This window comes from Hemicordylus capensis, chromosome 1 (assembly GCF_027244095.1).
Source record: "Hemicordylus capensis ecotype Gifberg chromosome 1, rHemCap1.1.pri, whole genome shotgun sequence".
Lineage (NCBI taxonomy): Eukaryota > Metazoa > Chordata > Lepidosauria > Squamata > Cordylidae > Hemicordylus > Hemicordylus capensis.
In genome coordinates, this window is record NC_069657.1 from 442891950 (window position 1) to 442918518 (window position 26569).

General features: G+C 42.0%; 1 protein-coding gene across 9 annotated transcripts in view; it reads right to left on the reverse strand.

Annotated features, from left to right (window-relative positions):
• The window catches only part of CCDC88A (coiled-coil domain containing 88A), a 249095-nt gene that overhangs the window by 18716 nt on the left and 203810 nt on the right, over nt 1-26569 (reverse strand). For all 9 annotated transcript variants that reach the window (XM_053246281.1, XM_053246272.1, XM_053246265.1 and 6 more), the window contains exons 23-25: nt 25913-26058; nt 16645-16737; nt 16255-16469 (exon numbers count right to left, since the gene is read on the reverse strand). In XM_053246281.1, coding sequence (XP_053102256.1) covers nt 16255-16469; nt 16645-16737; nt 25913-26058 — 454 coding nt within the window. The remainder of the gene's footprint in view (nt 1-16254; nt 16470-16644; nt 16738-25912; nt 26059-26569) is intronic.

Genomic DNA, 26569 nt, shown 5'->3' on the forward strand with positions numbered 1-26569 from the left:
ACTAAGGACAGAAATGAATGCTCGAGTTTCCGCTAGGTGCACTTTACTAAAAGCTATTAACCTCATGCTGCTGAATGACAATGGAATATGAAGCCTCCACCGTGAAGCTTTTAATGCAACCCATGAAACATTGTAACCCATGTGTGAGGGTTTTTCACAGTTCAGAATTGCTATGTGCCTGAAAAATAAGCAAAAAATTTAAAATGCACAGATTTGGTAGGTATCTCTAAAAACCCAGCCAGTAGGTTTTCTGAAAGAAAAGTATCTTGGGGGGGAAAGTTTGTTTAATAAAATGTTTTGCAATAAAAGTTATCTGTCACTCATATTAATGGCTTATTATTCAGTTTTGTTAACTTGAATCCATTTTATTTTATTCAACTGCCATGACTGCAGCAAGGTTTTTCCTGTTTGTAACATTATAAAGTAGTGTGTGCCATCAAGTCGATGTTGACTCCTGGCGACTACAGAGCTCTGTGGTTTTTCTTTCATAGAACACAGGACGAGCTTACTATTGCCATCTCCCGCACAGTATGAGATGATGCCTTTCAGCATCTTCCTATATCGCTGCTGCCCGATATAGGTGTTTCCCATAGTTTGGGAAACATACCAGTGAGGATTCAAACCAGTTTGAATAGCAAACTGGCTTGCTATTCAAGTCATTTCCCCGCTGGGCCATTAGGTGTCTATCAGACCATGTACCAACTGGTTAAGATATTTTTTGAATGAAGTGCAAAAAGCTGCAATAATATAACAGAATTCTGTTTATAAAAAGAACTTCTGGTTAAGTAATATACCATACAACTGGGGTGTGTGTGTGTGTGTGTGTGTGTGTGTGTGTGTGTGTGTGTGATCAAAACAGAAATATGGCAGGAACAACTGGGGTGGGAGGAGTGACTGTGTGGGAATAGGTACAAGAAACATTAAAATCAAACATGCAATATCTGCAAGGAGAAATCTGAAGTTTTGCGTTATTCAATGTCTTCTCAGATTTCTCTTGTAACAGGTTTGGAGTCCTGCAAAAGATGACGTTTTAACTAGAGACATCTGCATTTCTGGATTACTACTAAGCTAAGCACAAGGGGTACAAGTACATGCAATGTCTTAGAACTGTGATTCTCAAACTGTGGTACTATAGATGTTATTTATTATTATTTTTATTTATTTAAAATATTTCTATACTGCCCCAAACTTGCATCTCTGATGTTGCTGAACTACGACTCCCATCATTCCCAGCTACAATTTATGTTCAGCAGTATCTGGAGTACCACAGGTTGAGAACCCCTGCCCTAGAAGACAGTGGCTGATATCCAGACTAATGATGTGTACACAGAATCAGGTTTGACACGTGCAAACAGGGCAATAGGAATTTTAGCTGATCCCCTCATTTCTTTCTGCTGCCAGCTATGCCTCTTGAACAAATGTGTCTCATGGGCATGTTTTCAGAAGGCAGAGAGAGCTAAGGAGAAACTGACAAGAATCGGTGCAAGTCACCCCTCCCCATAGCATATGAGAAATGTTATTCCATGCACACATTGTTTCTCTGGATGTTGGCCACTGATCTTCACTTATATACAACCTGGCCCTCTATGTGTGAAGGAGCTCTTTATCACTCAATACCCCAAATGCTGGTTTCGTTCTCTACAGCATCCTACAAGACATGCTTTGTCATTTGTTTCTGTTGCTCTTTTAAATTAGTGACATCAAACAGCCACTAAAGAAGGAAACCCATGTTATTGCAGCAAGTACATGTTCTCAAACCCTTGTTTATAGATAATGTGGGAAGAGATACTTATAAGAGACAATCATGTGTACATGCTAAACATTTTCCCTGTAAATTCCCCTTTCCTGAGGCAGGCCACACCCTGCAAGACTTACTTCTGACTTTGGTGCACAGCTATGGGAAAAACACATTTAAAAACCACCTGCGGTGAACATTCACCAGGACAGAACCTTTTCAGTGGCTGTTGCTGGTGTCTTCTTGCATTTCTTTCTAAACTACGAGCCCCTTTGGGATAGGGATACATTTTCTCTTTTTCTTTCCTATTGCTATGTACACCACTTCGTGAAAATAACAAACAAATAATAACGCAAGCAGGGGAAGGGTTAAGTATCCCTCCTCCTGTCTGCTGATCCTCCCCTGCAAATGACTCTCTCAGCTCCCATATTAGCATTACAAGGAAATACAGGGTTGGGAATCCCTTGCTTTCCTTATAATATGCAGCTCTGCCCTAAGACAGCCATTCTAACTATACATTCACTGGGGCAAAATCAGAAATCAATACGTTTTGGAATTATCAGTAAGTGCCTTTAGGTTTATTGCATAAATATTGCATATTTGTTTCATTCAAAGGCATCTCCATGATGTTTGAACAAATGTCTTACATTTTTTCTTCATTTGTTTCTAGCCTAAGAAATGATGGGATAGAACTGAAGAGTCTGTTAGCATCTTTAAAGATGAACAGATTTACTGAACATCCACACGACCTTTGTTGGGTTTTCTGCAATAGCTGCTCCACTGGAAGTGAATCAGGAAAAAAAATCAAACCCTACATTTGTTTAAAAAACACCCCTGCTTTTAGCATTTTTTGAAGATTCCCTTGTATAAGAATGTTAGGACTAGAATAGCCATAAACATTAATATAAAAATCCATCAGTGTTTTGACTTAAAAATGAGTTGATATTTAGAACATTTTTTTTTGCAAGAAGGTAGAAAAACCGAAGTTTGCACAGCAGAAAAATTTATGTACTAAATATTATGTACTTAAAAATCAAGTATTTTTAGATCACTCAAAATATTTTAAATGCTCTCTCAACTTTCATAAACATCCAGATTGCGATTGGGGGAGGGGGATGAGAATACTCCCAAGATGAGACCATGATCCTGCAACAGACCTATCAGCTGTACAACTGGCATCCAACATATTTGTGACAACTCTGTGCACATTTATTTACTTATTTGATTTCTATGCCACCTTTCTTCTCTGTTCACAGCAGCTTACAAAATCAGAAAGCAAATGTAACAATGTTAAATGTGAGATGTATTTGTTTTCGCCATGACATTATTCTAGTGTGGATCTTTGATGCTGAAGAAATTGTGACCCATAATGGTCAGTAGAGGTGCTTCCCAGACTGAGGAAAGATATGTAACTTCATACTGACTTTCAACCTACACATCTGATAAGATAATATTCTGTACAGCCAAGTATGAATGTTTTCTGAGCTTTACTTGACAGTTCAGGTTCATCTAGTTATCCACTGGGGACAGAACTAGGTGCTAGACCACATGCTTTACCTGTGTAAAGTGTCATGCTGTAGACAAGTGAGAATTTTATAAGCATGTATAAGGGAAATAACCTTTGAAAAGAATGTTAATATAGCACACACACAAAAGATATAGGCCAAAATCACATGTGCATGTGCTTTAATTATCACTTGGGAATAGGGATCTTTCCCTGCTTCAGTAAATGTGTGTTACCACAAGTTATGCTTTTACATAGCTAGTGCAGGGATACCTGCTTACCCCAAATGCTGCCCCACCATTACTTGCTACCTGAGACACAGATGCAGTCCTGTAGGTACCCTTCAAGTTTGTCCCACCACCATTTCCTACAACATCATGCATTCTGTTTTATAGTGAAACAAACAAGGTATGTTAAGTATAACAGAGTGCACCAGTGCTGGTACACTTACTTGCCTTTCTGAACGGAGGAAACCTGCCCCCTCCTCGCCAAAAAACCCCCTTCTATTCTCCTCATTGAAGCAGCAGCAGAAATGACAAAATAGAAAGGGGGGATGGGTGAACTTTTCCTGGTATCTGTGAAACAGGCAAGGCTTTCCTTCAACCTTACCAGTTTCACTGGAGAGCAAAGGAGGAGATACTGAAGGAAATTCCATTAGTGAATGGTGAGGTTAAAATGTGACAAAGCCAAATATGTATAATTTTCTAGAAAAAAATTGAGTATAGAGGACTAAAAATGTGCTTCAGTTAGAATGCACTTGTTCATTAAAAATACAAGGAGATTAAAAAGTGATTTTAAGTAGGGATGTGTGAATCGATTTGAGTACAAATCAATTTGTACACAAATCTAGCTGATTCAGGTGATTTGGAGACAGAACAAATCACCCCTGTGGTTCATTGGCTAGATTTGGGTCCAAATCGAATCGTACTTGTTTCAACAAACAACAACAACAATTATTTATATACCACCTTTCAACAAAGGTTTCCAAAGCGGATTACACAGAGCAATAATAAAGAAATAGGATGGATCCCTGTCCCCAAAGGGCTCACAATCTAAAAAAAAACGTAAGATGGACACCAGCAACAGTCACTGGAGGTACTGTGCTGGGGGTGGATAGGACCAGTTACTCTCTCGCTACTAAATACAGAGAATCACCACATTTAAAAAGTGCCTCTTTACCCAGTTAGCAGGGGTTTCAATTCGAATCAATTCAAGATTTGGATTCCTCCTATTAATTCCCCCCGATTCCCACCTCTCATTTCTTAAAAAAGCAAAGCTATAGCCATTGTAGAAATGGAGTTAAGGAGCAAAATGTCTGGTCACTATTTTTCAAGTGTTTGGATTCGTCAGTGTATAATAACTTTTCCTCAATGAATCCCTTTGAGGATTCATTACATACCTTCATTCCTTCTATTCATTTTGACTGTTTTCGGACAGTGTCAACTGTCAACTGCCATGTGCCATCTACAACCCCCTCCCACCTGCAAGGCAGTGGGGTACTACTCAGTTGATGTTCTAGGAATTTTTTCAAGTGTTTAGACTCTTTGGTGTCTAATAAACTTTCCTCATAATGAATCCCTATAAGGATTCCTACAAGAATCCTTATAAGGATTCATTACCTCTCATGAATCCCTATAAGGATTCATTACACACCAAAGTGTCTAAACACCTCAAAAATGCCTAAACTATAAACTGAGTACTCAGTGGCTTGCGGGTTGCGGGGTAGTTGGCACATGGGATGCCACTAATTCCCCACCCCCACCTGCAAAGCTATAAACTGAGTACCCCACTGCCTTGCAGGGGGGCGGGGTGTAGTTGGCACATGGCAGTTGACAATTGGCACTGTCCAATGACAGTCAAAATGAACAGAAGAAATGAAGGTGTGCAATGAATCTTCACAGGGATTCATTATGAGGAAAAGTTATTAGACACCAAAGACACCAAACATTTGAAAAACAGTGACTGCACATTTTGCTCCATAATTCCACTTCTACAAGGGGAGAATTTCATTTTCAAAAATGAAAGCTGGGAGTCCATGTTAGGATTCGGATAGGGCGACTTCAAATCCCCATTATTGCCTATGGCGGAAATATAAAAAATCAGTAAAAACGTTTTTAAAAAATCATTAAAAATCAACCAAGTGCCCCAATGAAATTTGGGTGGCAGGTGGCACCAATGGGGACCTACCCACCACCCAAATCTGGTGCCCCTAGGAACTTTATAAGTGATCCAAATCAGCATGTGTGATGTTATCAGCCTGGAGAATGCCCAAGTATTTGTAATGTTCTTTCTCTTCCAGGTTCTTGATCTTGCTTTCATTGGGCAGTTCTATTCCTTCTGTTTTTCTCCCCCCCCCCTGTTCATTATTAATGCAGCACACTTGTCTAGTCCAAACTCCATTGCTATATCGCTACTGAATATACGGACAGTGTTTAGCAGTGATTTGATTTCTGACTGGGACTTTCCATATTATTATTATTTCTTGTTTACACATTCAGAAAGGTGTTATTGACTGGTTTGTTTTATCCAGACATCGAGTCCTTCCCAAGGACCTGGGATGCCAGAATTTTATTGTCAATTGTTATAGATATCATCGCAGAATATAGGCTCTTCCCAGTAAAGCTGCTTTTTGTAATTGGCTGATGGTGATTTCTGTAGCCCCTATGGTGCTGAGGTGCTCTTCAAGGTCTTTTGGAACTGCACCCAGGGCACCAATTACCACTGGGATTATTTTGGTCTTTTTCTGCCACAGCCTTTCAATTTCAATTTGTAGATCTTTGTATTTGGTGATTTTTTCTATTTCTTTTTCTTCTATTCTGCTATCCCCTGGTATTGCAATGTCGATTATTTTAACTTGTTTTTCTTTCTTCTTGACTACAGTTATATCTGGTGTATTGTGTGGCAGATGTTTGTCTTTTTGTAGTCGGAAGTCCCATAATATTTTTACATCTCCATTTTTGACTTTTTCAATTTGATGGTCCCAGGGGCGTATCTAGGGTAGGGCAGGCAGGGCACGTGCCCTGGGCGCCACTTGAAGGGGGACGCAAATTCTTAAAATTACTTTAAAAAAAAAAGCCACCAAAAACAAAATGGCCACTGCACATGCTCAAATGTCCTCTGTGAGGCCCTAGGCCATGCCAGGCATCGCAGAGGCCATTTGAGCATGTGTGGTGGCCATTTTGTTTTCAGCAGCCATTTTTTAAAAAAAACACCAATTATTTTAAAAAATGACCACTGCACATGCTCAAATGGTCTCTTGCAAGGCCCTAGAGGCCAGCAGTGGGAGGGGTAACCTTTGCAGATGCCCCCCCTCCCACGACCTATAGGTAGCACCCCAAAGGGGCTACAGGTTAAAAAACATTAATTTAATATAATATAAGTCACTGTACACATATTCAGTTTGGCACTATGTACAGAGAATCAGGGCTTGTGAATACTGAGCTGAAGCTTATGAGCTAGAATGGTATTTATTTGCTCTTACTTTGCTTCTTATGATAAGTGAGTTAAATGTGGTATCTTATTAATATGGCTATTAATGGTGAGTTTGTCTTTGAATCAGTGTGAAATCCTTAGTATTAAGGCCCACTGGGAGTTTCTTGCTCTCATTTTAACTGTCTTTCTGAAAGACTAGAATATATTCCAAGCAGTGACACAGTTTACTCTGCATAGCCTTTAATTATTTTCAGAGTATCTGGGAAAAGCCAAATTCTCCATTTATTTTTAAAACTTATGTAATAGTGATGCTACAATGCATAGTAGAGAATTAGACATTAGTTTTCCAAGTACACCTCCACATAGTATTTGGGTATTTCATGAGCCCCAGCATACTGAAATTTGTAGTTTTCCAGCATTTTTTTTGGTCTGGCTATGTCCACTGCTAAATAGTTTTTGAAATTTTAAAAGATTAACGAGCTTGACATATTTTTCAGCTAATATTATAGTAAAGTTATCTGAAAGATGGGTGTCAGATGTTTGGACAGGGGGCGCAATTTCAGTGCTTGCCCTAGGCGCTATTTTCCCTAGATACGCCTCTGGATGGTCCCACCAATTTTTGGCTACAGGTAGCTTGTATTTTTTGCAGATGTTCCAGTGTATCATCCCTGTTACCTTGTCATGCCTTTGTTTGTAGACAGTCTGTGCAATCTTTTTACAACAGCTGATTAGGTGGTCCACTGTTTCATCTGCTTCTTTACAAAGGCAGCACTTGCTGTTTGTGGTTGATTTTTCGACTTTTGCTCTTATTGCATTTGTTCTTAGTGCCTGTTCTTGCGCAGCCAGTATTAAACCCTCTGTTTCTTTCTTCAAGTTGCCATTCTTAAGCCATTGCCAGGTCTTGGTGATGTTTGTATCATCATCATCATCATCATCATCATCATCATCATCATCATCATCACCATCATTAAAAACAGATTATATACCTCCAAACACGTGGGTAAAAATAAATGTTTTAAGGCACTCTTAAAGGCCGACGAAGAAGCCAGTCCCTGCGTCTTGGCAGGGAGGGCATTCCAGAGTGGTTATTGAGAAAGCAACAGCTTTCTTACTACCTACCTGAAATAAACTCCAATCTGTAACTCACTTCAAATTTTGGTTGCAAATTGCACTTTATTTCAAATAAGAAAGTTTAGAATAAACCAAGATCAGTTAGTTTGGACATCACAACCAATCTTCTAACCTAAACGGGAAGTAAATGCTCACACGGGCAGGGGATGAGGAGTGCTTATTTCCAAAACTTGGGTATCTCTATGGTACCTGCGGAGGAATCTGAGAACAAATGCTGATTGCTGAAGGTCACTAAGTGTAAACAAGGAATCTTTTAGGTTGCTATAGTGGACTGAAAACCTTTGCAGCTGCAGGACAACAACTTGGATTTGACTGTATTTTGATTTTATTGTAGGCAACTACTGATTTAGTATTAAATCTAAATTAAGGTGTGGAACTTGGGTTAGTACAAAAATTTGTCAAATCTCTTCTTCTAAGACTCCCAAAACATTTATTTCGCTCCTGTTTTAGAGTTTATACAGCAAATGCTAAGATTCTCAAATGGAAACAGTTAACATGATTTGAACAAACTAATCACCAATGAACCTAAACTGTAAAAGGAGATATTCAACAAAACGTTTTAAGGTACTGTATAACAGAAACCTATTTCTAATGTTTGTATATAAAGCTATATAATCAAAGCACGTGAAATTTTGTTCACTAGGATAAATAGCAGAGCAATCAATTTTAAATGTAAGTTTTACGATACCAAATTGTGTAAAACATGCATTTAAAAATGAAATGCATATGTCACTACTTTAGCTTACTAGTATCAGAGACCTTATCAATGCCATACATTATATATTTAATTGCTTCAATAATTAATACATCTACGAATGAACAAGATAATGGGCCGCATCCAGGCTAATACGTCTGTAAACCAGTATTCCACTTATGCAAGTAAGGAGGGGAGATTTTGGCCAATCATCTTTTCTCTCTGCAACACAAGCCTTACCCCAAAATCTGCTCTTTAGGGTCCACCAACCCACAGGCACATATTTTCATGAATCACAGGGGGGAAGAGGGGAATTGATGAAAATTGTTCCATCCACTCATGCAACAGAAAAACAACAACAGGTTGCTTACCTATAACAGGTGATCTTTGGGTGATCCAGGATCAGTCACAATATGGGTACTGCACCTGAGCAGTAGCCTTTGTGGAAGGATTTTACAGCTCCCCAAAGTGCTCTGTAGCCCTGACATGTGTGCACAAGGCACACCTGGTATTTTTGGTGGCAGAGCACCATTTGCTCAGTTCCAGAATGACAGCTGAGAAGTTGAGATCTTCCATTAGAAATACTGAGGTAAGTGGACCTGAAGAATAACATCTAAGTGGTGGGGGGTGGGGGGTCCAGTGGGTATTGTGAATTATCTTGGATCACCCAAATATCACCTGTTACAGATAAGCAACCTGTTTATCTTTGGGGTGATTCAGGATCCTTCACAACATGGGTATTTAGCATGCTCACCGATGAAAACGGTGGAGGCTGCAAGGGTATTCCTTAAAGCACCTTCTTTAGAATTGCCCACCCAAAGTTAGCTTGAGCCGCTGAATAGATATCTACAGCATAATGTTTTATGAATGGCAGGTTCAAAGACCAGGTGGCTGCTTTGCAAATGTTACCAATACTAATTCCAGACATATGTGCTGCGGAGGCTGCCATGGCCCTAGTGGAATGGGCTTTGATGATGGTTGGGAGTTTGGCTCCCTGTTGCTTATAGCAAAGGAAGATTAGTTCCACCAGCCAATTTGAGAGTTTTTGCCTGGAGACAGGTCTTCCCTTGCCTTTAAGGTTCTTGCCTTTAAAAACAACAAAAAGTCGAGACTTCTGCAAGATCTTAGTTCTGTCCATGCAAAACAAAAGAGAGCCCTTCTGACATCCATGGAGTGGAGAGAATGTTCCAAAGGAGTGGATGGGTTCATGAAGAAAGAAGGGAGAATGATATCTTGGCTCATAAGAAAACTAGACACTACTTTTGGAATAAAGGAAGAGTCTGTTCTCAAGACCACCTTATCTGGGGGAAATCTTGTATAAGGGAAATCTATCTGAAGGTTCACTGACCCTTCTAGTTGAAGTGATGGTCAGCAAAAAAGTCGGTTATAGGGTAAGTAGTTTCAGAGACATGGATGCTAATGGCTCAAACAGTGATTGCGTTAAAGTAGAGAGAACCAGGCAGAGACTCCATAGTTCTATAGGATTCTAGAAGGGAGGAAAAAGGTTGTTCAGTTCGGGATCAGAGAATAGAGTCTTTGAATGCCAACCCGGGGTGCACTGTTGAGAGGGCCACCATACGAACCTTAACAGAAGAGTTAGAGAGGAAAACTGCAAAAAGCTCTAAGAAGTTTATATGAAGGACAGATGGTTGAGAATTCCACAGCCCGTGTGTGGAAACCTGAACTCCCCAATCCCTGAGAGACATATCTGTTGTCACCATTATCATGGATGAGGGAGTTTGAAAAGGAACCCCTTCTAGGAGGTTCTCCAGGAGAGTCCAGGAGTGATTTCAGTAAAGATTGTGGGAGGAGCAGCCACATGGATTGGTTGTCTATATTTGGTTTGAACACTGACAGAAACCACGTTTGAAGGCACCTCATCTGGAGAAGGGCATACCTTACTCTGGCTATGCAGGATGCCATTAAATCGAGTCTTAGTATTGTCATTGCTCCTTGACTTGGATTGGCTCCGTATGTGGAGATCAAGCGTACAATAAACAGGCACCTTTCTTCTGGAAGGAAAACTCTTTTTAGTTGTGTGCCTAACAGAGCTCCTATGTAAAGTATCTTCCTCTGTGGTAAAAGGTTTGACTTTCCCAGTTGATCTGGAGACCTAGGTCTTGAAACAAAGCCAAGATGTAATGTATCTGGGTACATTAGTTTTCGTCCATGGAGGTCACCATCCAGCTGTCCAAAAAAGGGAAGATGGAAACACCCATGTCCTTAGTAACCCCTGCTAACTTGGCAAAGAGGCACCTTTTAACATGGCGATTATCTTTATTTAGCAGGGGGAGAGTAACTAGCCCTATCCACCCCCAGCACAGTACCTCCAGTGACTGTTGCTGGTGTCTATCGTATGTTTCCTCTTAGATTGTGAGCCCTTTGGGGACAGGGATCCATTTTATTTATTATTTCTCTGTATAAATAGCCCTGAGCCATTTTTGGAAGGGCGGTATAGAAATCAAAACAAACAAACAAACAAACAAAATAGATTGGCTACTATTGCACTCATGCACTTGAAGAAGACTTGAGGGGCAGCTGAAAAACCGAATAGGAGCATGGTGTATTGGTAAGCTTGATTCCCTAGAGTGAAATGAAGAAACGTCCTGTGGTCTTATTCCGATATTAAAGTAGTCCTTGAGGTCTAAGGTTGCTAGCCACTCCCTCCTCTGCTAAGAGAGGGAGGATGCCCTGTAACGTAATCATCCAAAACTTTATTGGATGAATAAATTTGTTTAGATGACATGGATCTAGAATGGGACGGAGGGCTCTGTCCCTTTTTTGGAACTTGAAAATACCTGGAAAAGAAACCCTTCCTTAGGTCTTTTAATGGCATGGGTTCTATCGCCCCTTTCTCCAGAAGATCCTTCACTTTTGTTTCCAATGTAGGAGTTGGATGGGTGTCGGGTGTAGGAACAGAGCTGGATCTCAGGGTTTTTTTAGTTTCCATAAGCGAAACTCATCATAATCGTAGGGCAAGCTCAGAGAGGGCATAAAGAGATTCCTGGTCCTTCCCAGTCTATGAATACAACCATGATCCAAGGCTCCAGGGGAGCTCCAGTAATCCATACATCTCCTCAGTGAGTAGTAAGCAGGGTATGAGAAGTGGTATCAGTCCCCCTGAGGCATGTAGGGTGGAGAAGATGCCAGAGTAATCTTCACAGGGGAAGCTGATGGTATTTTGGGAATCGGAACAAGACCAGACCCACGTCTTCCTCAGCATCCAAATCATGTAGTGAGAAACCTTTAAAAATTGACCCAGTTGGGGTAGTATGGGAAGAACCCAGAATAGATTTGATGTCTTGCAGAAAGGGTAGCTCCTTCAGCATTGTTGGGGATATCAATCCTGAGGTTCACTACCACAATAGGACTCTTGTGTTACAGGGGACATAGAGGCAAGGGTTGTGGGTGCCATTGTTGGTACTGGTGTGGATGGAAGGTACCAGTGTCAGGTGAATCAAATTCAAGGGTTAGTTAGAAGTTTCAGTTACCATTGGTGTAGGAGTCGGAGTAGGTCAAGGCATCAGTACCAAAGTCAGTGTTGTTATCAGTATCGGGGTCGATGTTGGTGTCAGTAACTGTACTGAGGTCAATGCTAAACTCAAGGAAGTTCCTAGGCAATTACAATCACCGTCAGTGAGGAAAACAATGATCATCTTGATGTGGTTGGTGTGATGTGTTCAACCACAGGCAGAGAAGGCATGTGATGTCGATCTTGAGATGTCATAGCTGTTGACACCAAGCTCAACAGAGTTGACAGTGGACTTGTTGATGGTTGAGTCTTGCTTTCAATAGTTGTTGATCTTGATTGATAGGCAGATGCCAATGTTGAAGATGGACGATGTTGACACTGACACCAAAGAAGGGGTCTTGCGATGTCTGGAAGCCAAGCAGGATACTGAGTCATCCTCTGTGTTTCCGCTTCTTTTGGTGTTTATGGTACCTGACCTTAGAGAGATCATGTGACTTCTTAAAGATAACTTTAGAGCGCTCCAATTCAGCATTTTTGGAATGGGAGGCTCTTTCCGGCAAGGACTTAGACCCCGAAGGGGTTGCTGGTAACTGGGAATGTGGCATGAGGTAGGAAGGCGCAACACACTTTCATATAGGGCAGCCCTAAATTTATTTATTTATTTATTCATTCATTCATCACATTTATATACCGCCCAAACTTTCGTCTCTGGGCGGTGAACATAAAACAATTAAAACACATATAAAAAGTTAAAACAATTCAACAATTAAAAATCTATCACAAAATTAAAACCAACAAATTTTAAAAGGCTAAGAAAGCTTGGTTAAAAAGATGGGTTTTTAGATGTTTTTAAAAAATTGCCAGAGATGGGGAGGATTGTATCTTAGTGGGGAGTGAATTCCACAATCTTGGGGCAGCAACCAAGAAGGCCCGTCTCTGTGTAGCCATCAGACAAGCTGGCGGTAACTGGAGACGGACCTCCTCAGATGACCTCAATGGGCGGTGGGGCTCATAATGAAGAAGACGCTCTCTTAAATACTCAGGGCCTAAGCCATTTAGGGCTTTATAAGTTATAACTAGCACTTTGTATTTTGCCCAGAAACCTATTGGCAGCCAGTGTAACTCCATCAGCAAAGGAGTAATGTGAGCTCTCCGAGATGATCCAGAGACCAACCTGGCTGCTGCGTTCTGAACCAACTGAAGTTTCTGGACTACGTACAAAGGCAGCCCCATGTAGAACGCATGACAGAAGTAAAGTCTGGAGGTTACCAGCAGATGTACCACTGTTTTGCGGTCATTGATCTAGAGAAACGGACACAGCTGGCATATCAGCTGAAGCTGATAGAAAGCACCCCTGGGCCACTGCCTCAACCTGAGAAACCAGGGAGAGGTGTGGATCCAGAAGTACTCCCAGACTGCGAACCTGTTCCTTTTGGGGAAAGTGTGACCCCCATCTAGAACAGGTAGATCAAAATCGTCTCAGGAGTTCTGACCCCGCACAATAAGTACCTCCGTCTCATCTGGATTCAGCTTCAGTTTATTCTCCCTCATCCAGACCATTACTGCTTCCAGGCAGGCATTTAGGGAGGATATACCAGCTCCTGAAGAAGTTGAAATGGAGAAGTAGATCTGGGTGTCATCAGCGTATTGGTAACACCCAGCTCCAAATCCCCCGATGATCTCTCCCAGCCATTTCATGTAGATGTTAAAAAGCATTGGAGAGAGTATGGAGCCTTGAGGGACACCATACTTAAGCTCAGATTTTGAAGAACAACAATCTCCAATCGACACCATCTGGAATCTGTCCGAGAGGTAGGAGCGGAACCACTGTAAAACAGTGCCTCCCACCCCCAACACCCTCAGACGTTCCAGAAGGATACTATGGTCAATAGTATCGAAAGCAGCCAAGAGATCCAAAAGGAACAACAGAGTCACACTTCCTCTGTCAATTCCCAATTGGAGATCATCCATCAGGCCGACCAAGGCAGTCTCCACCCCATAACCTGCCCGGAAGCCAGTTTGAAATGGGTTTAGATAATCAGTTTCCTCCAAGACCGCCTGGAACTGAGAGGCCACCACCTTCTCAATGTCATGGCTCAGACTTCTGACTCAGAAGAGTCAGAGGAGGAATGGGAGGGTTCGCCTGCTAGTGAGGGCTCAGAGGCAAAGCAACAGGATTTGGCAGGGAGACCAGACTCTGGAACTGAGGAATCGGAACAGGTGTCAGACATGAATCCTGATCGGCAGCAGGCTGATCAGGAGGAGGCTGGGATTTCACCTCTCTTGAGAAGACATCTCAAGAGGAAAGCTCAGTGGGAGACACGCAGGCGCAGCAGATCACAAGCGAGGAAGCAGAAGTGCTGACTCAGGGACGCCTGATTGGATGCTGGTTCTCTTCAGCCATGTATCAAGCAGTCTGTGCTTTCTACCGATGCTGTTAGCAACTTTCGCTAACCGCGGGCCGTGTTCTATTTTGAATTCTCAACTTTTCCGAGTTCCAATTTGTCCTTGTTCTGTTCCTTCCTGCTCTGATCTCTTGTTCCGTTAATTCTTTGCGCTGGTATCCTTTGTTCTTTTTCATTCCTTGCTCTGTTGTCTTCTTTTCAGTTATTAGTTATTGTTAGAGGGGGGTACCTAGTTCAGTTCAGGGGGACTTTATTCATTTACTATTTTCTTTGTGAGCCTTTTTGTTTTCCTTCATGCAGCTTCGCTGCTACTTTCTGTTAACTCACAGGGGGAGTGCTGAAGGGGGTTATAAATCCTGTTGGGTTAGCTGAGCTAACAGATTTATGACACTCAATTACCTTGCCCAACCATGAGAGGTTGGAGACAGGCCTATAATTGCTAAACTCTGAGGGATCTAATGCAGGCTTCTTTAGAAGAGGTCTAATAATTGCCTCCTTAAGACAAGGAGGCATCCTACCCTCCCTCAGAGAAGCATTTATGATTTCCATTTATGATTTATTTATTGCAATTCCTTACTCTTTTGGGTATGCTTAGAAAACGAAAGGCAGATCTTACAAGTACAAATGTTGTGGAGCACAATAGGCAGCATTCATGTTTCTCAGAAAATGGAAGCATACTGCCACCCAAAGTACACTTCTAAAGGTTTACAAGTGTCCATCAGGCCAAAAAAAGTTAAACAATGAAGAAACCTAAGAACAGTCCAAGCCAAAAACCAAATAAATCCAAACTTTTCTTTCTTGTAGGAACCAAGCTCAAACAAAGAGCAAACCTTCATTGAGGCACATGCATTGGCAGTTGAGAAGGAACTGAGCAAATGGTGCTCTGCTTCCAAAAACACAGACCTTGCCTTGCTCGTGAAGGGTGGGGCTACAGAGAGCTTTGGGAGCTATAAAATCCTTCCATGAAGGCCACTGTGGAGGCAGAGTACCCATGTTGTGAAGGATCCTGGGTCACCTCTCAGATCCCAGGCATATCGGCTAAGGGCCAGTCTGGATGTTGACCATTATTTTCTTTAAGATGGTAGCAAAAAATAAATCAAGTCACTTACAGCTCAATGTTCTATTTTAAACTATGCTTCTACAATGAGATGTAGAAAAAAGATTTGATTTCACACACCCTGTGTCAGTGCAATTTAGCGTATCAGTGCTGTGATGGTAGAGCATGATGAAGGAATATGGGTTAATAGGAGCGGGGGGAAGGTATCACAGTACTGGATCACTGACTTTCAAAGAGCTATATATATGGTGAGTATAGAGTGTGGTCTTCTATACTGTAGTAATGTCTTGTTGACCTGGTGCCCAGGTCCAAGTTCTATTGTAAAGCTTTGAGAGGCCCATGATCCAGCACAGCAACTCTCCCATGCAAGGCTGGAGGCAGAGTTGCACTGTGCCAGCTCTAGCAAGGTTGGCGCTGCCTATGAACATGCAGAAATATCAGATCAACCAAGTAGCAGTGAAATAATGTTAATAAGTAAGCTGTTTGTAGGGTGACCTATGAGTACAAAGGCAGAAATGTTATGAGTGGATGAGAAGAGATACAGTATAGAAAAGAGCAATGGTTACGGGTAAAAGAGAAGTATCTATTTCACCTGCTAGCTTTAGCTGAAACCACACTTTACACCATATTTAAATACAATATTCCTAATAAACACTTAAGGAGTATTCCTCTGCTGTAGAGCTTGATTTTCCATTCCTGACCTTGCAGAAAGATAATCAAATTACTTTTAAACAGCCTCTTCCCTGTATGTTTTGAGTTTTATAACTCCATTTGGAAAAACAGACCAGGTACTACTCCTTATTAAAATGAAACTATTTACTCACTGCTGCTTTTTTTGGTTCCCACAGTCTGACCATCTTCAAGTGAGTTTGAGCCCACTGAGGAACTATCTTGACTATCCTGATGAGGTAGTTGAAGAAATCCTTCACTGGATTCTGAGCGGGTTGGTGTCAGAGTCAAAGACTTGAGACGTTCTCTGTTAACATCCTTCTTAGATTTTATCAACTTCCTCATTTTCAGAGTAATCCAGTTCCCTCTCCTTTTAAAGAAATGAGAAGAAATATTAAATTTAGAATTAATAGCATTGATACTCTAGCAATGAGAGCCTTTTAAAATACTTCTGTCTCTTGAACTAGTTAGTATACATAGGCATGCTTCTCATGCAGTCAATAGGACTGAAGCAGCTACAAGAGGAAGACGACAGTGTCCTTTACCTTCTTGGGGGAGATGGTTCATAAAATTTATACTGATCCATAATCTTTTCTTCTAGTTTCTCTTTTTGTCTTCTCAATTCATTTAATTTGTCACTGTAAAGAAAAATTCATATACGTTTCAGAAGTCGTGTATATTTTTCTGCAAAATTGTCTTTCTGTTGGTCTTTCAAGTTTTTGTTCTTGCTCATTTGTTGCATGGAAGCAGGGCAGTTTGTCTCAAGGTAGTGTTTAGATATGTGGGTGAGTAAATATAATAGGGACTTATTGGACTGTGCCCATAACACACACACACACATTTTGTGATATAGAATACTTTAAAAAAAATACTTTAAAATATGTATTTTTTAAAAAAATTCTTAGAGAGTGAGTGCTCCCCATGGAACCTCAAGAAGAAGAGCATTTATTCCCGCTTTAAAATAATAAGGGGAGCAAATAGCTCTCCCTTCTTCAATCACCTTCCCCATTTTTTGTTTTAAAAGATGTTCTCTCACTCTCTCTCCAGCAGCAAAGGGTACATCCCTCCTTTTTGGAGAAACAAAGAAAAAAATACTGGTACAAATATCCTCCTGCAGAATGGCAACCACTCCAATCCATTACATGGGTACTGGATTATTCAGATACTGCCACTAGAATGGGATTAATATGAGTGTAGTTTTAAGTGGAAAAACCCCAGGTTGCTTACTTGGTGGAATATCCAAGCTCCTTGTGGCACTCACAACCTGCCCCACATGCTCAGTGTGACTGTTTATTTTGGCAGTTGGAGCTCCTCTCCCTTGGTTCCTAGACAATCGCCTTGATGTGACAATCATCTATCTTGTGGTGAACTGGGTTTGTTTGTTTTTTAAAAAAATTAAGTTTCTGCTGCAGGGAGGATGGGAGGATTCTATGAATGTCTACGGATCACTTAGAGATTATAAATTACAGGTGAGCAACCTGTTTATCTGCAGCGTGATCCGTAAGACATTCACAATCCTGGTGATTAGCAGGTTTTCCGAGGAGAAGGGAACAGAAGTTACTACAAGACCCTTTTCAAAACACCTCTTCCAAAATTTGCTTCTGCAGCAGATGAGAAGGAACTGAAGAGGGAGACGCTCTAGAGCAGGTTCTATAGGAACCCTTTGAAGACTCAGATATCACTATGCCTCAAGGGGACGGAGCACCTAAATGGAACTAAAGATTCTACTGCGGGCCTACTGCACAGGCCCAGAAGACCCAGTTGTGAGGGACCATGGATCCCTACAGAGATCATATGTAAATTACATAATGTCTCACAAAAGGCAGCTCCAAAGACCATGTTGCCGCTTTGGAGATCTCCTCTGTCTGTATTCCAGACAGACAGGAGGGGACAAGGGCAGGGAGGTGATGTGGCTGCAGTCTATAAGAACAATATCTCCCTTGCCAGGATCCTTCTTGATGTGTCTGACCATATTGAATGTGTGTACCTGATTTCGGGGACCAGGGATAGACTGGGACTTCTGTTGGTGTACCGATCACCCCCGCTACCCAACAGAGTCCCTAACTGTGCTGACAGATTTGGGCTTGGGCTTGGCATTGGGGTCTCCCAGGCTTCTGGTGGTGGGAGACTTCAATGTTCACTTTAGGACCAATATGTCCTGGGCGGCTCAGGAATTCATAGTGGCCATGACAGCTATGGGCCTATCCCAAGTGGTCTAGGGACCGACACATATTGCTGGTCACATGCTTGATCTGGTCTTTCACTCTGAACAGGGTAGTGTTCGGTGGGTGCGGACTCCTGTGATTTCCCCATTGTCATGGACGGACCACCATCTGGTTAAGGTTGTACTCACGACCACGTCCCACCTCCACAGGCGTGGGGGGCCCATTAGGATGGTACGCCAGAGAAGGCTAATGGATCCAACAGGATTCCAAGACACCTTGGAAGGATTTAGTGTGGGCTCTGCTGATGACTCTGTTGACACTCTGGTGGAAAGTTGGAATGATCAACTAAACATGGCAGTCGACACGATCACTCCTAAGCATCCTCTGCAACCTGCTTTGAAACGGGCCCCTTGGTATACAGAAGAACTATGAGGACTGAAGCAGCGAGGTAGACGAGAGTGCAAGTGGAGAAAGACTTGACTAGAGTTGACAGAGCATTACATAGAGCACATTTGAAGATCTATGTTTAGATGATATGTGCGGAAAAGAAGCGATTCTTTTCCTCCTGTATCACACCCGTAATTTCATGTCCGGAGTTGTTCAGGGTTGTGAAGAGGCTTGTGCACCCCTTCCCCCTTGAATCGGTACTTGGAATCAACAATTATTCGCTGTGACATTTTAAATGAGTTTTTTGTGGGCAAAATATCTTGTATTCGGGTCGACTTGGATTCAAAATCCACAATTGTTACAGAATCTGATGCCGAGGTGTCCAGCAGCTCCTCTTACGTGACAATCCTGGATCAATTTCAGTTTGTTACTCCTGAGGATGTGGACAAGTTGCTCATAATGGTGCGGCCTACCACCTGCCCTCCTGATAATTGGCCAACATGGCTTATACTATCTGGCAGGGAGGCTGTTGTAGAGGGCCTGATAGAAATTATAAATGCTTCACTGAGGGAGGGCAGGATGCCTCCTTGTTTTAAGGAGGCAATCATTAGACCACTTCTGAAGAGCCATTTTCTAAAGCCATTTCAAACTGGCTTTCAGGTAGGCTATGGGATGGGGACTGACTTGGTCAGCCTGATGGATGATCTCCAATTGGAAATCCACAGAGGAAGTATGACTCTATTGGTCCTTTTGGATCTCTTGGCGGCTTTAAATACTATTGACCATAGTATCCTTTAGGGATGGGCCCGGACCGGTCCGGAGCCCATTGAAATTGCCTCCGGACTGGTCTGGACCTGGGCGGTCCGCTTCAGGTGGGGGGGTACCTTTAAGAGTGGCGGGAGGGTTTACTTACCCCTCCCGCCGCTTTCCCGATCTTTTGCCGTAATTGCCAGATTAATTGGGGTGGCAAGATATCCTGCCGCCCCAATTACTCTGGCAATTACGGCGAAAGATCGGGAAAGCGGCGGGAGGGGTAAGTAAACCCTCCCGCCGCTCTTAAAGGTACCCCCCACCCCAGTGCCGGACCGCAGCTGGCGGTTCCGTGCACACCCCTAGTATCCTTCTGGAACAACTAAGGGGATTGGGGTGGGAGGCAAAGCTTTGCAGTGGTTCTACTCCTACCTCACAGGCATTCCAGATGGTGTTTCTTGGAGACTGTTGTTCTTCAAAGTCTGAACTTTCCTATGGCATACCTCGGGACTCCATATTGTCTCCAATGTTGTTTAACATCTACATGAAACTGCTGGGAGAGATCATCAGGAGATTGGGTGCAGGGTGTTATCAATATGCTGATGACACCTAAATCTATTTCTCCCATGTCAACATCATCAGGAGAAGGCATAACCTCCCTAAATGCCTGCCTGGAGGCAGTAATGGGCTGGATGAGGGATAACAAACTGTGGCTGAATCCAGATAAGGCAGAGGTACTTATTGTGCAGGGTTAGAACTCCAGAGACGATTTAAATCTACCTGTTCTAGATGGGGGTCACACTTTCCCGAAGAGGAAAAGTTACGCTGTCTGGGAGTATTTCTGGATCCACACCTCTCCCTGGTGTCCCAGGTTGAGGGGGTGGCCAGAGGTGCTTTTTATCAGCTTTGGCTGATGCACCAGCTGCATCCGTTTCTCAAGGTGAACGACCTCAAAATGGTGGTACATCTGCTGGTAACCTCTAGGCTGGATTACTGCAATGAGCTCTATGTGGGGCTGCCTTTGTACGTAGTCCAGAAACTGCCGCTAGTCCAGAATGTGGCAGCCAGGTTAGTCTCTCGGTCATCTCAGAGAGACCATATTACTCCTGTGTTGAAAGAACTACACTGGCTGCCGATACCTTTCCAGGCAAAATACTACGTGCTGGTTATTACCTATAAAGCCCTAAACAGCTTACGCCCTGGGTATTTCAGAGAACGTCTTCTTCACCATCAGTTCCACTGCCTGTTAAGGTCATCTGGAGAGGTTCGTCTGCAGTTGCCGCCAACTCATCTGGCAGCTACTCAGGAAAGGGCCTTCTCTGTTTCTGCCCCTGGACTTTGGAATGCACTCATTGTTGAAATAAGAGCCTCCCTGTCTCTGGCAACTTTTAATACGGCACTGAAGACATATTTATACACCCAGGCTTTTAATGAGATTTTTCTTTTAATATTTTTAATGTTGGGTTTTAAATTATTTTAATTTTAATGATTTTAATATTTAAATGATTTTAACTGTTTAAGTGGTTTAATATTTTAAATGATTTTAATTGTAAACTGCCCAGAGACACAAGTTTTGGGTGGTATAGAAATATGTTAAATAATTTTTTTTAAAAAAGATGTGCAGCTTAAATTGCAAAGATCTAGTAGACTGCACTTTGATAGTACGTGGCGGCTCTACTTTTTGTATCATGTTAGAGATACAAGTTCTACCAACCAATGGGATAGTCATTGGCATGAGATTGGTTGACCTTTAGTCCTGCCTTTGTATGTGACAAAAAGTTGTTTGCTGAACCGAAAACATGTTGTTCTGTCCATATAGAATAACAGTGTCCTATGTACATTCAAGACAGGCATTGATTTTTCTAACGCTGTGAATGGGTTTCTGAAAAACGTAGTCAAAACAGTATTTTGTTTAAGGTGAAAATCAAACACGATCTTTAGCCAGAAGGCAGCGTCCATTCTCCTCAGCACCTTATTGGGATAGAACCTTAGGTATGGAGAGTCCGAACTTAGGGCCACTAACACACAAACTTTCTTTGCCATAGTTATGGCAACTAAAAAGAGTGTCTTTAAGTGACCCAGCTTCAAAGACACCGCCGCCATTTGCTCAAACAGCCTTGCCATCAATGTCGATACAACTAGTGATGGACTCCATTGTTCTATGGGGTGCCTAATTGGTGGGTACACATCATTCGAACCCTTTAAGAATATTTTGCAATCAGGATGAGAAAAAGCAGTTCGGCTGTCTTTATGTCTTGAAAATATTGCAGCTAAATGTACCTTTACGGACACATTAGCTAAGCCACTTGTTTTTAGGGAAGTATAAAAGTACTTGTCTTATGGATGCCAATTCTAGTGTGAAGTTGTGGCGTTCTGCATAGGAAGCAAATCTTCTCCACGTAGGCATAATTGCAGTGAGTAGATGCCTTTCGCTCATTCAAAAGTATTTTATCTCAGATCCAACTTCTTCAAATTGGGATGTAGCACCTGGTCCCTGCCCTGTGACAGCAGATCTGGAAACTGAGGAAGAAGCAAGTACCTTCTGGCTGACAGGCATAGCAGAATGGGAAAGCACACTTGGTGTGGCCACCAGGGGGGTCAGTAGAATTCATTTTGCACTTTCTTGAAGGATTTTGGCCTGTACTCTGCTTAAGAGAGGATGGGGGTGGGGGTTATGTAAAGCAATCCTTTGCCCCAACTACTCTGAAATGAATTCTCTGCTGAATTTTTCCCATGACCTGCCCTTGAGCAGTATCTTAGGCATCTCTTGTTTTCTTTTGCTGAAAATAGGTCTAAAGCAGGATGTCCCAAACTTTGGAAGATCCTATTCAAGTAATCCATTTTAATCTCCCATTTGTGATGTTGTAGGTCCAATGCCACTCAGCTCAAACTATCTGCTAGGACATTTTCTGTTCCCTTTATGTGTAGAGTGGTTGGGAATACTCGATGGACTATTCACCAGACCCAAATTTGGACACTGAGATTGCAAAGGGAGTGAGATACCATCCCCCCTGCCAGTTTAGGTAAGCTATGGCAGTTGTATTGTCTAGCACCACTTGTACCACCTTCCCTTGAGTAAGGGGCAGAAAGGACTTCAATTACCAGAAACACTGCCATTAGCTCTAGAAAATTTATGTGTAACTTCCTCTGTTGCCTTCCACAGAAACCCTGAGTCTTGTGACCTGCACAGTGAGCTCCCCACCCGAACGGGAGGCATCTGTTGTAATTCTGACAGATGGGAACAGAATCTGAAAAAGTACTCCCCTCCTCCAATAAATTTGTTCCTATAGTCCATCATCTCATGGATCTTGGGACATAAGCAGGGATTCAAAGGTTCATCTACTGACTGTCTATATTGGGTCTGAAGACTGGAAGCAACCACAGTGTAGGGAACACATCCTGAGTGAGTCATGCACAATGAACTATGGCATTGCAGGAAATTATAAGACACAATAGCCTTTGAGCCTGGTGTTCCCTTTGTACAGGCTCCTCCCAAAGAGACAATATCAAATTCTTTATTTGACGCTGTCTTTCCATTGCTAAATATGCCCTTTTTTGTATGTGCATCAAAGATTGCTCCTATTTATTGAATTCTTTTCAGAGGGTCCAGATGCAACTTCTTTCAGTTTACCTGGATCCCCAAGTCCTCTAGAAGATGAACATAAATTATCTGAGCACATAACTCTCTTTTGTCTCTTGCCAACAGGAGCCAATCATCCAGTTGTGGAATCACCACTATTGCTTCTATGTGTAAATGGGCTATTATTGCACTCATGCACTTTGTAAATACTCTTGGTGCAGCTGACACCAAGAGTATTTTGGAATAGAAGTACTTTGTATTGGTACATTGCACTGCCCACTGTGAGCCTTAAATATTTCCTGTGGTTTTCTTGTATGCCTTTATGGAAGCAGGCATCCTTTAAATCCAATATCACAAGCCATTTCTCTCTGTAAAGGAGCAGTAGGACACCCTGCAGCATTATCAAGTGAAACTTCCTTGTGTGGACATACTTGTTCAACCATCATAAGTCCATTATGGGCCGAGTACCACATCTCTTTTTGGAATCTGAAAGTAATAGGAATAAAATCCCTCTCTCTGACAGATCCACAGCACAGTGGCAATTGAACTCTTTTCTAATAAAGCCTTCACTTCCTCTGTTAGAGCAGGGGTTGCAGGAGAGTATTTGATTCTTGCATGTACAGGTAGCATTTTGAACTCTATGGCATAGCTGGTAGCAATAATGCGTACTACCCAGGCATCTGATGTTATGTTGTGCCAAGCAGATGCAAACTGGGCCAATCTGACAGTGGTGGTAGGTTCTACTAGATGCAATGGTGTCTTCTGAGCACCCTCACTTGAATTAAGTTTGACCTTGGTGATGTATTTGCCTTGGAGAATAAACTTTTCTTGGAGACATGGATGGAGTTTTAGGAATGGCAATAACCTCCTCATCTAAGTCCCATTCACATCCAGTCCCTGACTAAGGAACACCCTACACCTTAAACATGGAAGCAGAGGAAGTGCTTTTTGTAGAATCTAATAAGGAAAGCAATTAACATGTAGTAGCCTAATCCAAGTTTCCTTCCATAACATCCAAAGGATTGTCCTCCTCAACATCGATGGTCAACAGCTCTCCTTGAGAAGGTGGACTCTCTCTCTAGTGCCGATGTAACCACTGACATTGACTCCCCATTTGGATGTTGCTGGTGTTGACACCGCAACCAGTGAGTGCATACACAGGGATTCCCTCAACTTTGTTGCTGACATCGGCATACAGGATGATGAAGTGTGTGCATGCGGAGACCCCCTCGGCTTTGATGTAGATGTCAAGGATGATGATGCAGGTGGAGCAGGCGAACTCGGCACTTGCACCCTGAAGGGCGTGTGGAGATCCTTCCTCGAAATTGAGGCTGCTGCATTGTCAACTGGCTTGTGTGTCTTCACAGGCAATGAGGCAGTCAGTTCCTCATCAGAGGCTTTCCCTTTTTCTTATATTTTTTTATGCTGGACTGCGGAGGAGGAACTCTAGTAAACCTCCGCTCCCTGCTTAAACACATGCTCTACTGATGTGGATTTTTCACTCAGTATGGGAGGTTGTAGATGTGCAGCTGCCCATACACTCAATACCAACATCCCTGCTAACTTGGCAAAGAGGCACCTTTTAATGTGGTGATTCTTTTTATTTAGCAGGGGGAGAGTAACTAGACCTATCCACCCACAGCACAGTACCTTCAGTGACTGTTGCTGGTGTCTATCTTATGTTTCTTTTTAGACTGTGAGCCCTTTGGGGACAGGGATCCATCTTATTTATTTATTTATTTATTTATTTACTTACTTAGTTATTATTCCTCTGTGTAAACTGCCCTGGGCCATTTTTGGAAGAGCAGTATAGAAACCAATCAATCAATCAACATAGACACAGACATGGTGGGTTGCAGGGGCTATGGTATTGGTGTCAGAGGGTGAAGTGCCTGGTCATAAAGTGCTGCCTGGAGACAGAGCAGCAGATCCTTAAGTGTCTGACAGGAGAAGGACGCGCAAGTCCTGGTATTATGATCCTCCCCCAGGCAGAGTAAACAGGAGTTGTGGTGACCTGTGGAGGATAGATTCCAACCACAGTCCTTACACTTCTGAAAGGTTTTTTAAAACTTCCATGGGGAAATCAAAAGTCAAACCACATCAAACTAAAAAGCAGGCTGATTCCCAAAATTAATGAAGCCAATATCCAAAATCCAAGAAGAATGGTCAGTAGTCAATCCAAGAGTACAAAACCAGAAAGATCTCACCAATGTTTTATCTCTTTTCCACAGAACCAAATCCAACTGAAGAGCAGAGTCCAACAAGGCGAACACTTTGGCGGTCAGAAAGGAACTGAGAAGTGCTCCAACCACCAAAATAAAATAGTCTCACTGAGTGTAAGGGGTGGGTTCAGAGTGCAAAGAGTTTGGATATTCTACCCACAAGGTCCTGTGCAGGCACATAACCCAGGATTATGAATGTCCTATGGCTCATGCTACAGATCACCTGTTATTTGTTAATAATTCTTAAGTGTATTGTGCATTGTGTGCATTGTCTGACAACAATACATTGTGTGCATTGTCTGACAACATTGTCTGACAACTTGTGTATTGTGTGGGAGGATGTGTGAGTGTGTGTCTTAAAAGAGGGTTTGGAGTTTGGTTTTGGCGCCAATTGATTGGCCAAACTGGCCAAGTAAAGCCAATTTTGGCTTTAGCCAATTAATTGTTATGGTATCTAAAAGGGCATATTTTAAAGATCTTGAATGACTGCTTATAACTTGTCCTAAACTGTAAGTAATCTATTCCTTCTAATTCTAGCAATTTGTTTAAGGAGTGATAATTCAAAAACCAGAAAAAGCATAAACTAAAATCTAGTCATTTTCATCTGTTATTGGAATATATGGATTAATATTTTCATCATTTATTTCTATTTGAAGATCCAATTGCAGTTATATGGTATACAACTGGTTCACCTTTCTTTGATACCCACATATACTGTCTCTGTTCAACGTGGAAGAGATCTTTGCTTTCCATATTCTGCTCTAATAACGTTCTGTTCTGTAGCATTAACGTCTGTATTTGATCCAATAGATGTCTGTTTTCTTCCTCCAAGTTTCCTTTTAATTGGCTAAGCAACTGTTAAAAATTTACAACACAGTATTTTAGTATATGTAGTGTGTTCCAACCTTATAAAACTCAAAATACTGGGGGGGGGGAGTTGAAAGTCTGATCAAATAATAGATTGTTGCATCTGAAAAATGTAATTTTTGTCATCTGCCATGCTTCCAGGTTCAGAAAGGACCACTGTAGCTCCCATTCCAGTTCTAGTGTCCTTTTCGCTTTTCGCAAATCTATTCAGGGCTGTATCTAACAATTTTAGGAGCCTGGCACTCTTAGGGATATTCCCAGCCCCCCTCCTTGAACTTTCAGCTTTCATTTAAAAACAAAACACTTTCTAGCAATTTTACCTACAGAGATTTAAGGAACAACATGGACACAGTATTCTACCCAATGATATATTAAGAATTAAACCTGCTGCTGGCTTTCAATATTCTGCCAATGAGTGTAAAGGCACAAGGATGATAGACAAGCCCATGCCGTCATTTTATTGATGGTCCTAAAGTGCAGTCCTAGAGTGACATTTCAG